Genomic DNA, 13,706 nt, shown 5'->3' with positions numbered 1-13,706 from the left:
TTAGGTTGTGCATTATGTGTGACTCTTCCAATGAGCTTATCAAATTTTTTCAGGTAAGTATTTTATTTTTTAATTGGCCTAGAAATGTGAACATCTGTAGAAATGGTCATGTTAGAAATATTTTAGGACCTATTTTCCTTTTGAATCTGGACTTTTCAAAAGGTCATGAAACATGTAATGGGAATCTAGAATGAGGTTAGGATAATTTAGGGCGTCTCTGATGGGTTGTGCAGTCAGTTTGACCATAGCACAAAGCTACTAGCTCTTTAGTTACAGTTTTGGCCTGGTTGGCCTTCTAATTTTCCATTTTTTGTCAGTAAATCCAATCTCCAGGAGGGAGTATATTCCCTTGTATGTTGACATGTTTATATTTATGTTGACATGTTTTATGAATTGGTCATCATTAAGTTTAGTAGTAATCATAAAATCCCTGAACTTGTGTAGTGTAGGGTCACACCCTAGACCCATTCTTCAAATAGCAGAGTAGAAATTTCTGCATGCAAGTAGGATGAGGGTGGGGAGGGGAGTTGCTCCGGTTTCTCTCATCTGTACACTTCTCCATCTCTGCAGCCACACTGAATTGACTTATTGTAACCTGAATATATGTTCTTTCCAAACTCAGTAATTTTGCTCTCACCGTTTTTCCTCTACTTGAAATACTTGTTTGTACTTTGCACTTGATCTTTCAGCTCTCAAACCCACTTCAGCCTTCACCTCTCAGATCTTCCCCACTATGGCAACCAGCAATCATTCATAGAAACCCTAGAATTTAAAGTACCTTAGAGATTGGATTGTTTCTTCCTTCTAGATATGAAATCCTGATTGGGCAGCATCTTGCTCAAGGCAGAGCCAAGACTAACACTGGGGCTTTGTGCAGTTGAGCAAACATATTTTGGATTACCCCCGCCCCAGCCACCCTCCCCCCCCCCCCACCTCATGTGCCTAGGGTCACTAAGATACACTGTCCACATTCTCACTTCAGAGTGTGCATCTGAGTTTTCTTTTCTCAGTAGTTCTGTGTCAGTTTGTATCATAGTAGCACCGTGAAATACTCTTCTAATACTGTTTTGTGTTCATTTTATTCTCCTGGTTAATATATAATCGGAGAACAAAGACTTGAATTTTATTTATCTTTACATTCCTAACACAATGGTTGTTGGTTTGATTTAAGGGAAAGCAGTGGGATAGGACTTAAGAGCTAGTTCTCACCTGCCACTCTGTAGCAAAATTTAAATACTCATATCCTCATTTAACCTGTCTGGGAAAAAGGTTTCATGAAGTTGGTTTCATCTATACTCTAGGGTTATTGTGAGTACAAGTGTGAAAGTACTTTGAAAACTACAAACTACAAGTATAATGTATGTGTTATATGTAATAATAATCTTTGTATTGCTTGATTTTTTTTTTTCCAGAAGCTATAAAAATAACACCTTGAAACACAATTCAGTCTATGAAGCTATGGTTCCCCTCTTTTCTCCATGTTTGCTATTCATTTTGTCTACAGTGTGGATCCTCCGGTCACCTTCAGATATTTTAGAGATACATCCTAGAGTGTTCTACTTAATGGTTGGAACAGCCTTTGCCAACAGCACAGTAAGATTTTTCTCTTTTAAAAAAATCATATTATGGATAAGGAGTATGTGACATAAATTGAGGAACTTTGAGTATTGGAGACTCCAGTAGTGTTATGGAACTGTAAGTGATTATGGAACCACTTAAGGCACTTTGGTTTGGCTGCCTGCTGAGGAAGTCATGTAATAATTTGTAGATTGCCGTCAGACTCTAAATATTATTAACAGTGTGGTTGACTGGGCCACAGACCCAATGATTAGTTTAAGGAGCTTCTAGAGGGATTTTTGAGGAGAAAGAAAACACATGCACATGAAACATTTTTAAAAGTCAACTGATTTTTAAGTTAAGAACATGAAATCGTGCTTCCCCTGGTTGCACAGGCGGTTGAGCGCAGCGCTGTGAAGCTGTCCACAGCCTCTACAGTGCCGGTTCCATCCCGGCCGGCGGGTGAGGGTCCCACATGGCAAGCAGACCTCTCCTGTTGCGCCCGCTGCTCCCCTCAGCAGTGTATTTCGGTCATCTGCCTGTTCTGTTACCCACTCTGTCTCTGGTGGATCCTCTCACCCTCCCGCGCATCTGGCCTGTACCCTGGTTCTTGTAGAAATAAATAAATAAATCTTTAAAAAAAAAAAAAAAAAAAAAAAAGAACATGAAATGAACTTAGTAATGAATAAGACATATTTTAAAAAGTCCTTTTCTCTGCTATGACCCAAGAGGCAGCAGACAGGGAGGAGCGGTCAGAAGGAGTTGAAAAGACACCTTGACCGTCTTGACAGCCAGCAAGCCTGTGCTCTGACTCAGGCAGGTCCTTAGTAAGTTTTCATTTTATAACTTAACCACAGTTTATGTTTTCAGGTCTGTACAATGTTTTTAATATCCTTAGTACTACTGATTTCACAGGGTTTAAAGATTTGAAAAACTAATGCATTGTATAAAAAGTCTCTGAAAGAGTAAAACTGTATGTGAGGAAGGGTTTGAAAGTAAAGGAAACTTTCCCAAGGGGTTCTGAGGTGTTACGGTGGCAGCCTGGATGAATTGGAGGTAGCGTCTCCTTACTGCCATGAAGGAATTTGCTTGTGTGGGGTGTGTGAGACTGTTTTGATTTTTCCCCCTCAGATATCAGAGAATCTTAAACTTTCTTTTATTCAAATCATTACCCATCAAACAGTGTTTTCTATACCATCCTTACTAAACTATCTTCTAGCTGCTTCTATGCTCTCTGAGGGTCCATGGTTTTTGAGGTGGGGCCGGCAGTCCTGTGGAGCTTCTGAGCAGTTGAGAATGTTAATAATGTAACATTGGTTGGCTTAGTATTTGACTGTTTTTTTAAATGTTGATGTGACTGGTTTTTGAAGGGCTTTGCTAATTAAATGTTCACTCATTCTTGTTTTTCTTCTTTTTTACTAACTTCAAGTGTCACCTGATTGTTTGTCAAATGAGCAGTACCCGGTGCCCAACTTTGAATTGGCTGCTGCTTCTTCCTCTCTTCTTAGTGGTTATGGTGGTAAATTTTGGAGTAACTGCTTACGTTGAGAGTGTTCTCCTGTACGTGGTAACAACTGTGTTCACTCTGGCTCACATCCATTACGGAGTGCGAGTGGTGAGTAACCTTGAACAAAACTGATTCCATTTGGTTTTTATAAATAGTAAAATGGAGGGAACATTTCAAAGAAAGTTGCACTTATTATTGTAGCTGGAAAATTTTGGGATAGTCTCTAAATTTTGGATAATACTCAGGTGTGTAATTTCAGATATTATTTCTCTTATGAATGTGTAATTATAAATAATTGGTATGAGAAATTTCTTATTTTTGAATGGGTAGAAATGTGGGCCTCCCCAGTGGCTCAGCGGTTGAGTGCTAAGCTGCGAAGCTGCCCACAGCTTCTGCAGCGCCAATTCGATCCCCGGCCGCCGGCGAGGGTCCCACATGGCTCACAGACCTTTCCTGCCGCGCCCTCTGCTCCCCTCATCAGTGTACTTCGTCAGTCTCCTTGTTCTGCTCCCTGCTCTGGCTCTGGTGAATTCTGTCACCTTCCCGCGCTTCTGACTGTACCCAGTGCTTGCATGCATGCATAAATAAATAAATAAATCTTTAAAAAAAAAATGTAAATGATTTTCTCAGTGAATAGAATTAGAAACTCTTCTTCTTTTAATTATATGGGACCACGTAATCTCATTCCTATACTTCTTTAGCTTTAGGGCCATTTTTATTGCTCATTAACATAATTTGGAAAAGAACTCAGTGGGTTTTGTAGTACTCCTTGCCACCATCTCTCCCTCTGCCCAAGCATTGTGGGAAAGAAAGTTTAAAACTTCAGAGTAAAGAAAGACCTTTGCACTATTTGAGGTTTTTACTTCATCTGTGTTATCCCTAAATTCTCATCAGGAGAAATAGGAAATAAGGAAATATTGAAGAGGATGAATTAAAGAAGTACTTTGTAAACTTTAATATTATATTTTAAAATAAAAGACTGGTTTTAGAACACATGGACTAAGAGATCAAATCAAAATCATAATCATGCACATTTTTTTTCATACTTAGCATTCTTATCTAATTATTTTGTGAATTTTAACATGGTCTCATAGTTATGGTTTTTTTAATTGCTTTATAATATTCCATAGTGGAGAGATTACTTAATTGTTGCATCGGCAGCACTGCACTAATAAAGAAAAGAAACAGGAGTCGTGGTGCAGGCTGTAGGATACGGACGCTGCTCAAGAGCAAGGTCCTAGACTTTTTATTGACAGAGAAAAGGTTGGTCAAACTGAACACTGGATATAGGCCTATAGGGAGGGTGAGTCTGCTGATATACTCTTGACCCCCACCCATGGCTCCAGTCTTAATAACAAGGCCTTCCACTTATCAGTCCCTGGGGCACAAAGTACATCCTTCAACACCCCCCTTCCCTGTCATGCCTCGTGATTTATACCTATTGCCCCAGGCCTATAAAAGTCCTGCTCTTGAAAGGAGCTTTATATGCTACACCCACACTTAACAATTGCCAGATTTAGTTCATCATGACCCAGATAGGTTGATCATTTAGGTTGTTTTCAATTTTTCACCATTAGAAATAATGTTGAAGTGAAAAATTTGGAATCTTTTTTTTTTTTTTTTAAGATTTATTTATTTTTTTAATGCAAGAGCTGGGGTACAGGCCAGAGCTGTGTGAGGGTGAGAGGATCCACCACAGACAGAGTGGGGAGCAGAACAGGCAGACGACCGAAAAACACTGCTGAGGGGAGCAGCGGGTGTAATAGGAGAGGTCTGCCGCGCCATGTGGGAATCTCCATGTCCGGCTAGGAACCCACGCTGCAGAGGCTGTGGACAGCTTCACAGCGCTGCGCTCAACCCCGTTGTGCCACCGGGGAGGCCCTACTATTTTTTTTCTTTTACTGCTTTATTATCTAGGGATAATATCATAGCAATGCTGTTATGGAAAGAGGTATTCACATTTTAAAAATTCTTTAAATACTTCTATTTGGTATGCTTATTTTGAAAGGAAACCCTGTTGTGATCATTTGATAAATAAGCTGTCTTTTATGTTGTTTTCTGTGCTTTTAAAATAGGAGCATCTGTTCTGCTGGTGACAAGCTTATACTTTGCGTATGTTACAGAACTTAGGTTTCTTCCCATGGTGTTCCTCCTCAGAGTACACACATTTGTTGAAACAAAATAGATGAAATTTTTGTTTAAAAAAAATAAAACATTTTAAGTCTATGAACTGTGACATGATGCATTTGTTGTTATTTGTACAAGTAAAATGCAGATATATGCTTTATAGCAACTGTTAGGCCTTTGCCCTGATACTTTACCAGTCCTATGCATAAAATAGCAGTTGGCAGCATCTTTCATATTGTTTTAATTTAATATAATCATTCAGATGCATACCTTTAGAAAACTATACATATACCAAATCAAAACATGTTTTTCTGTAATTAAAAGGCATGATATTTTCATTGTTAAACATTTGAAAAATAAATTCAACTTAAATGGAAAAAATTCCAGGATCATTATTTTCCTCTTTGTGCTCTTACCACTTCTACAATTTTTGATCAAAAGGTAAAACTTGCTAAGCCACTGAGGAAAAAAAATCACTTGAGGGGCCTCCCTGGTGGCGCAGGGGTTAAAGATTCAAGCTATTCCCAGCCACTGTAGCATGAGTTCCATCCCTGGCCAGGGAGCTAACCCATGTGGCGCAGCAGACCTTTCCTGTCTCGCCCGCTGTTCCCCTCAGCCGGGTATTTCAGTAGATCTGCCTGTTTTGCTCCCACTCTGTCTCTGGTGAATCCTCTCACCCCAAGCACCTCTGGCCTACACCCAACTCTTATATGCATACTTAAAATAAATCTTTACAAAGAGTTGAATGTTGAGTAACTCTCTCTATATATATTTGATTTATTAGATATTATAAGTCAACTTTACCCTAAATCTTTCAGATTTCATATGTAAATCTGCATGGCCTGGAGGTCTCTGGCCAGACTAGGTTTTGAGTTAGGCAGACCCAATTTTGTTTTGTTTTTTTAAGATTTATTTATGCATACAAGAGCTGGGGTACAGGCCAGAGATGTGGGGGATTACAGGAGGGATGAGAGGATTCACTAGAAACAGGGTGGGAAACAGAACAGGCAGATTGACCAAAGTATACTGCTGAGGGGAGCAGTGGGCAAGTCAGGAGAGGTCTGCTGCGCCATGTGGGTTGCTCCCTGGCCAGCCGGGGATCGATCTTTTGCTTCAGAGGCTGCAAATTACTTCATAGTGCGGTGCTTAACCCCTTGCGCCACCAGGGAGGCCCGCAGACCCAGTTTTAAGTCCTGACTCTCCTTGCATAGGTCTAGTGTTCCCTTTTAGCCATCTAGCTCTCCAGCTACCCTAATTCAGAAAAACATCTTTATTATTTCTGATGATTTTTTGCATGCATGTAAATTGTCTCCAGAGAGTGAACTGTGTGCTGTTTTTTTTTTTTTTTAAGATGCATATTTATTGTTTTCTCATGTTCTGTTTTTTTACAGGTAAAACAGCTTAGCAACCATTTTCAGATTTACCCCTTCTCATTGAGGAAGCCTAACTCAGATTGACTAGGAATGGAAGAAAAGAATATCGGCATGTAATCTGCAGAAAGAAGTACTGTAAATAAGATGCTTGTAAATATTTCATCCATCACCATTGAACTAAACTGATCTGCTTGACAGACATGGGAACTCAGTGTATGTGGTACTCGGACAGCAAGGATGATACTTTTGATCTGAACTTGGGGAATTTTGGACCTACTAACTCCAGTCTATTTTATTTTAATTTTTATAAGACTTTGTGACATTTTAGTTAAGCATAATGTGGACCAGATAAAGGTTCTAGTGATTTTAGCTTCATGCGTCCATAATATTTTGGTTCATACAGAGTTAAAGACACCTTGTTTTTGTTTTTAAAACCCCAAAATTGGTTTGTGAACGCTGATAACATTTAGAAACTGCAATAAGTTTTCATATCAGGTACTTAGTAGTAGGTCTTTAGCTGTGGAAGCGCTCTGTAGCCCATATATAATCTAGGGAAGCGGTAAGAGCAAGTCACCTTCAGCAAGAGATGCCAAATGATCATAGAACAATAAACAGTTGCCAAATACTGGTTTCTCTTTCCCATGGAAATGCCTTTTGTCTTCACATACTAAGAGAGCTAATATATATATATATTTAGATTCTCTAGTATTCTGGCTCTCTCTGTTATGGAACAGATCTTGATAAATCGTTTAATTTTCTTTTAAAGGAAACATTATATTGAGAATTAGTAGAGAATGGATTGTAATTGTAGCTTACCTGTTGGCCTGTTTCATTGTTTTAATGTGGCATTTTTTTTCCCTCTCAGATGCAAGTTGTTAAGATTTGGTGCCTGTGAACTACGATTATATGAATGCGTGTAATAGTCCCAATTCTTTAATAGTTACTTGTGAAGAATGCAGATAAACCTCCTTAAAGACTAATTCACTTGGGAGTTAGGAATTTCATGAACCTTGTTATGGAATTACTACTGTGAAACTCTCTACAAAATTAGTTTTCTAATTCAGTTTATCCTTCCTTCCTTCCTCCCTTCTCCCCCCTTTATCTCTTTCTGTGGAAGAGGGAATGCTATGTTTTTTATTCTATATAGGACAAAGAAGTAGAGAGAAATTCTCTTTCCCTGGCTTGTCCACTTCCCCACTTTGAAGAACATTTTTGCTACATATGCCTTACTGAGTCTGTACTCCCTTTGATAACTTGGAGTAAAATCTGAGGTTTACTGACAAATACCCCTTTGGCTTTCATGTGATTGTTTTTATACATCTCACCGGATATTTCTATTTCTTTTTTTTCCTTTGTCTCCATTTAGTTTGGTGGTGGTGAAATTTACTTGCTGATTCTCTTTATTTTCCACTGAATGAAGTTTGTGCTTGAATGAAGAGTGTATCTTAAACCCTTTTATTTTGGACAGATTGCACTTGGATAAAATAGGCACCACTGTGTTGATATGTAATTAAATTCATAGCTATTATTTATCTATGAATGTGACAACCGTTAAATTTAATTATAATGTATTTCTTTGTTGAATTTCATTCAGTTTGCTGCTTTGTAAAAATAACTGTAATTGAAACTTCAGTTTTTAAATTTGTAAATTCTAATCATTGTCATTCATGTTACTAGGAATGAGGAATCCAGGAGCTGACTTACGGTTCTATACTCATTTTATAAAGTTGTTTGTATGATTGAGGTATGTTTGGTGACTTTCTCTAAGGCAAAAATAAGCACTGAAAATAGATGAGAAGTTGATATGAGGAAAATATGGGTCATTCCATGTTTGTTAATAAATTACCATCATGGAAGTCAGAGAATGAACCAGCTAAGTCATGGTAACTATTTTTTGTATACCTTGTTCTGCATCACTTGTAAAACTGAACTGGATGAAATGTTAATTTGGGTGGGAGCAAAGTTTTGTTTTAAGATTTCTAAGCTAATTATTTTATTGTTTTGTCAACCTTGTATACAAGAATGAGATTAATTTGTATTATATAAGAAAATAACTGATAAATATTTATAAAATGACAAATTTGGACCACAGGCTTTCTTCACCTTGTACAGTATAGTTAAAAAATACCCTTTTGGGACATACTGTCACATCCTATAATTTTGGGGCTATTTTACCTCAGAGTGTGTTTCTGTTCTCTCTCTGTTGCATCAAGTTTATTTGAAAATTGTTTTGTGCCTATGCTTTGTAACATATTTCCTTATGGTGGTAAAGAATTATGCCATACTCAGTTTTATTGACATCATTAGATGAAACCAGATAAAAGTAAAACTGAGCAATTAACTGTTTTTGAATACTATTGGACTCTGTTAGTGCACTGCCCACTGTTTCCTGGGTTGGCTGCCATCTCAAATGCATCGTGAAAGCCCTCTTTGTTGTGTGGGGATAAAGCAGCCGAAGCAGGACTTGGTTCCAAGTAGCTCTGTGGGTTCATGTCATGCCACTTACCATAATATTTCCAAAATAAAAAAGGTATTTTAGGCTTATGCATGATGTTTTGGGGTGAGGTCACACCCCAGCCTTTTTCCTTGCATAAACTGAGCTGCGTTTTGGGGAGCAGCACACATATTTTCTGTACATTTCAGAATAGCGTGCCTTAGTCAGGCCAGAGGTTTGCTTTGTGTTTCTGCTGACCAAAGTTACCTAGACCTGTGAGAAGCTTCTTTTCAGGTTATGGTATGAAAAACGTCCTTTCTTGCTTGTCAGAAAATAATTTCCCTATATTCAAGGGTAGCATGGGATAGAAAACTCTAAAAATACCTGTATAGAGTGTGTTAAATTCTGCCTTTTATGATTCTTTAATAATAATAATTATGTTCTTAGTGCACTGCAGTTTTAAATGATCACAATTAGAATTGTCATTCTTCCGCTAGTGCAGAATAGGTGTAGTCTATGGGTTTTAGTTTTCAGGTTAAGACAGTAACTTCCAACTAAAAAACGAGATAGTTTTCCTTGACATTTTAATAATATCATGATTAAAATACTTTTAATTTTAATTTTAAAAAGAAATTAATTGTTGATAATGGTCTAGAATGTTTTAGTACTACTACTGACAAATCATTTAGTGTAATAGTTATGGGGAGGAAGAGTAGATGCCTAGAGTTGCCCACATTCTAAATAGATACCAAAAGAGTATTGATGATGGCCTAGAGCTTGGGCAATGGGGAGTATGCAAAGAAAAAAAAATAGGCATAGTATCCACTTTAAAGGGAAGAGGCACTCCCCTTAGTACTCAGTGTCCTGTGAATTTGAAGGTCTAAGTGTTCATTTTTCAAAGAATTAGTTTATTTCACAGTCAGTCAGAAGTATTTGGATTATACTTTTTCTTTCCAGAGTAAACTTTGATTCTATAACATAAGAATGAAAAGATAACTGGAAGGTATTTGACTTAAAGTCTTCTTTTTCCCTTTATATTTCAACTAGAAGCCTTTTTGTAACTTTTCCTCTTCACCAGGGTTTTCTTTTAACTAGCCGCCACCTAGGACAGAGCTAGCCCCCTAGCTTTGTGGCTCTTAGATATTTCCACGTTTGAATAACCTCAATGGCCTCAGATCTCTTGCCTAGTCCAGGACTGGGAATATGCCAGAGAGAACAAAGGTAAAACTGGGTAGACTAGAATTTCTGACTTTGGGTCCCCACATAAGCCAAAGACAGATAAAGAAACCTTTGTGTTGATTCCTGTGTTGAATGAGAGTAGCCTTTATCTTGACCTCAGTTCTAGACTCGACCAAGTACTCTAAGAAATTTGTGAAATCAGTCTAGAGTTTTCTTTGTCCTATGAGGTATCTTTGTAAGGTAGCATGCCCTTTCCTGAACACCCTGTGGGTGAGGAACTTACTGCCAGTACTTGAACCTTCCAGGAAGAATTTAAATTAGTATGCTGCATTTGAAGCACATTAACATGTGCATTTAAAGTGACAGTTTTAACAGTAAAATGGTATTAAGTTCATCATTGTGAATGTTGAAAGTGATGCTCTGTACATTTTAGGAAACAAGTAAATTTCTGATTTTCCTTTATTGATGATGTAATCCATGTGATTTGCATATTTTACTTTTCCTCTTTGACAGTGGTACAAATGGTGGGCAATTATTTTAGGGTATTGGGAAATCACAGTTGTCTAAGTTTTCCAGAGAAAGGGGCAGTAGGTTTGCTTCTTCCTTACTTGGAGCTATGGGAAGTGGTTTAATTGACTAAGTCATCTCCAGTGTTTCTGGAATATAAAAGAAATGTAACCTTTTAAACTGCATGCTAGTTAATTTGCTTTGCTATTTAATAGAAAATATGCAAGGGATAGTAATCGAACTGAGTTAATATTTAGGGTAGCAGAAGATCTGTTATTTATAGCCCTCTCACAGGTGACCAGAGAGAGGTGGATATAAAACACTTGGTCAAAAAGGCTGGGATCCCAGAACTGGAAAGTGATTTTAGAATAGTTCAACAAGGGCTTGACTCTGTAGGAAGGTCCATTTGGACATAGCAGAATCACTGTTTGTTCTTCCACAGGCCATTCATGTTGTCTTTTTTTTTTTTTTTAAGATTATTAATGCATATAAGAGCTGGGGTACAGGCCAGTGATGTGGGGGGTGAGGGGACCCACCAGAGACAGAGTGGGGAACAGTACAGGCAGATGGACTGAAATACACTGTGGAGGGGTACAGCCAGTGAGACAGGAGAGGTCTGCTGCGCCATGTGGGTTGCTCCCTGGCCGGGGATCTAACTTGTGCTGCAGAGGGTGTGGATTGCTTCATAGTGCGGTGCTTAAGCCCTTGCACCACCAGGGAGGCCCCATTCATGTTGTCTTATTTGTAACACTCATTATTTGAGAGCTGGGCTAAGTCAGAGTGATGCTGTTTTTAAAGCACATCAAGTGTACTGTACATAGAATCCCTGCAACACTGACATCAGATGGCTTTGGAGACACACTCAGTGCCTTCTGGCTCTTTGTCTAATTTCTTCTCTTGAGCAATTTCTGTGGGTAACAGTCAAAATTAGAATCGATTTTAGTTTTTCATTAAAACATAATTTACCATGAATTCTAGATTCTAATTTTCTTGACAAGCACTTTTTAATCTCTAAGGAGTAAATTCTTGATCAGGAACACACTTAGTCAGTACTTGATCTTACTAAGCAGGTTATGGGAGGAGTCTTTTAATTTTGCAAGATCTGTGAGTGCCGCATTATAAATTTCTTTGAATCACTGATATCATTCAATTATCAGCCTTTGAATTTAATAACTACTAAGGCTACCTGTAATATTAACTTATTTGTATGTGTTTTATTTAGATCCCATTAGAGCAGCCATTCAGAAGACAAAGACCCAGCTACATGTAGTGACTTACTCATTCTGGAATGTGCCAAGAAAGCCAAATTCAGTATTAAACCCCAAATTTCAATTTTTTTCAAGCTATTTTTAAAAAATAGTTCTTTCTCTGGGTAAAGGGAAAGGTAGTAAATAATTGCTGGATGTATAAACTCCCTGTGCCCACTTTCTCCCCTCCCCCTCCCATCTAACATAATAGATGAAATTTGTAGCCAGTTGTAGAAAAAGAATTGATTCTTTTCTGAGTGAAGTTTAATGCCCTGAGACTAAATATAGGTGGCAGGAATCATGGCGGATCAGTTATTGGGTTGTTCAGCTTGGCCCTGTTGCAGTTTGCTCGCTCTAGAATTCTGAAACAAAAGGATTTCATCCCTTCTCAGGTATCTAGAAACACCACCACTTGAGCAGCTGGAATACGTTTACTAAAGTAGAATATATTAGAGAGGAAGAAAAAGAGGAGCACAAAAATCTTATTTTCCCTGTCAAGTAGCTTAATTGAACATACTAGTAATTGGGTCTGTCTAGGACTTGCTGAGATCATAGTAAATAATGTATTATTTAATCTGGTTTTGTGTGGTGTGTGTATATATATATCTTTAATATGTATACATATATCCTCTTTGCATATATATGTATGATATATTCATATATACATGCAGTCTACTCTTGATTATCAGCAAAGTGGTAAGGCCTCATTAGACTGTTTCTTCATATTGACTTAATCTGCATGTAGCCCCTAACTCTGAAACCTCTTCCTCCGCTGGTGCCACTCTCTCTCCTACTTCCAGTTTATCTCAGTCCTGAAGAAATCTGTAACTTTCTATTTCCCTTTTATCAGGGATTGTGTGAGCCAAAAACTAAGCTTTTGAGAAAGATGGCTGCTTCCACCAGGGTTGAGGTTTCTGGGTCTAATGGACGATGGGGCCCATTCTGGCCAGAAGGCAACTCTGAGAGCCAGTTGTGTTCCTAGCCTTGTGGGGCAGAGGAAACAACCTGACTTGCAGAAACCGGCTTCACAACTTGCTTAAATTCCTTCACTGGGATGTGTCAAGTTGTAGACAGTTTGATGTGCAAATAGAGCACACTATGCATTCCACTGTCCCTTTTTGCCTCGTTGGTATTACTGTTCCCCTTTGCCAACTCAGATAATCAAGACCTGACTGTTTCTTGCCACTGGATTCTGGAAGCCTTGTCCTTTCAACTGGATTTATGTTTATTTCTGCTGCTGTGAAACCCAAAAGTAATACAGTAGGTTTTAATTTAAAATTGTTTAATTCTATTATTGATAAATATTTATTGTAATAAAAGTAAAGAGTAATTTTTAAATCCTTTTAATTGTTTTCAGTTTGTCTTCTTTGTTTTTCCTTGGCAGATGAAAAAGGGGAGGGAGCTATGGGGAGAAAATGACCAGCCGCTTGTCTCAGGGTTGCTGGTTATTTTGGAACAAAACATGAGTTTTTTTTTTTGTTGTTGTTGTTGTTGTTCAGAAGGATCAGCTGCTGGGCCCTAGGTGCTATAACCTGTGACTTATTTCAGAAAGTCCTCGGCAGAGAGAGGACTTTGGCAGGTGTGGTTGTGGTTTTATTCAGAAGTTATTTCCCCATACAAAGAAAGTTAATGTATGGTGTTAATTTTCCAGGCTGATTCCACAAAATCCCAGGAAGCCCATACTTAGACCACCCAAACTATGGTTTACATACAAGCTCTCATTAAAACTCATTGTTTTATCTGTTTCTTACATTTTTCCTTCCTTTCAAAATTTC

At 38.1% G+C, this 13,706-nt stretch overlaps 1 protein-coding gene across 2 annotated transcripts in view; it reads left to right on the top strand.

Moving 5' to 3' along the window:
* The window catches only part of SELENOI (selenoprotein I), a 43,855-nt gene extending 30,603 nt beyond the window's left edge, over positions 1-13,252 (top strand). The window contains exons 7-10 of one of the 2 annotated variants that reach the window (XM_037528368.2): positions 5-53; positions 1,413-1,593; positions 2,987-3,172; positions 6,583-13,252. In XM_037528368.2, the coding sequence (XP_037384265.1) occupies positions 5-53; positions 1,413-1,593; positions 2,987-3,172; positions 6,583-6,681 (515 nt within the window). In that variant the 3' untranslated portion in view covers positions 6,682-13,252. Of the gene's footprint in view, positions 1-4; positions 54-1,412; positions 1,594-2,286; positions 2,956-2,986; positions 3,173-6,582 lie in introns of those variants that run through there. The other variant, XM_054701258.1, reaches the window with a different exon arrangement.
* Positions 13,253-13,706: the final 454 nt, after the last annotated feature.

This window comes from Talpa occidentalis, unplaced genomic scaffold (assembly GCF_014898055.3).
Source record: "Talpa occidentalis isolate TD23 unplaced genomic scaffold, MPIMG_talOcc4v2.1 talOcc4.5, whole genome shotgun sequence".
Classification (NCBI taxonomy): Eukaryota; Metazoa; Chordata; class Mammalia; order Eulipotyphla; family Talpidae; genus Talpa; species Talpa occidentalis.
This window is presented reverse-complemented; position numbering and strand designations above follow the sequence as displayed.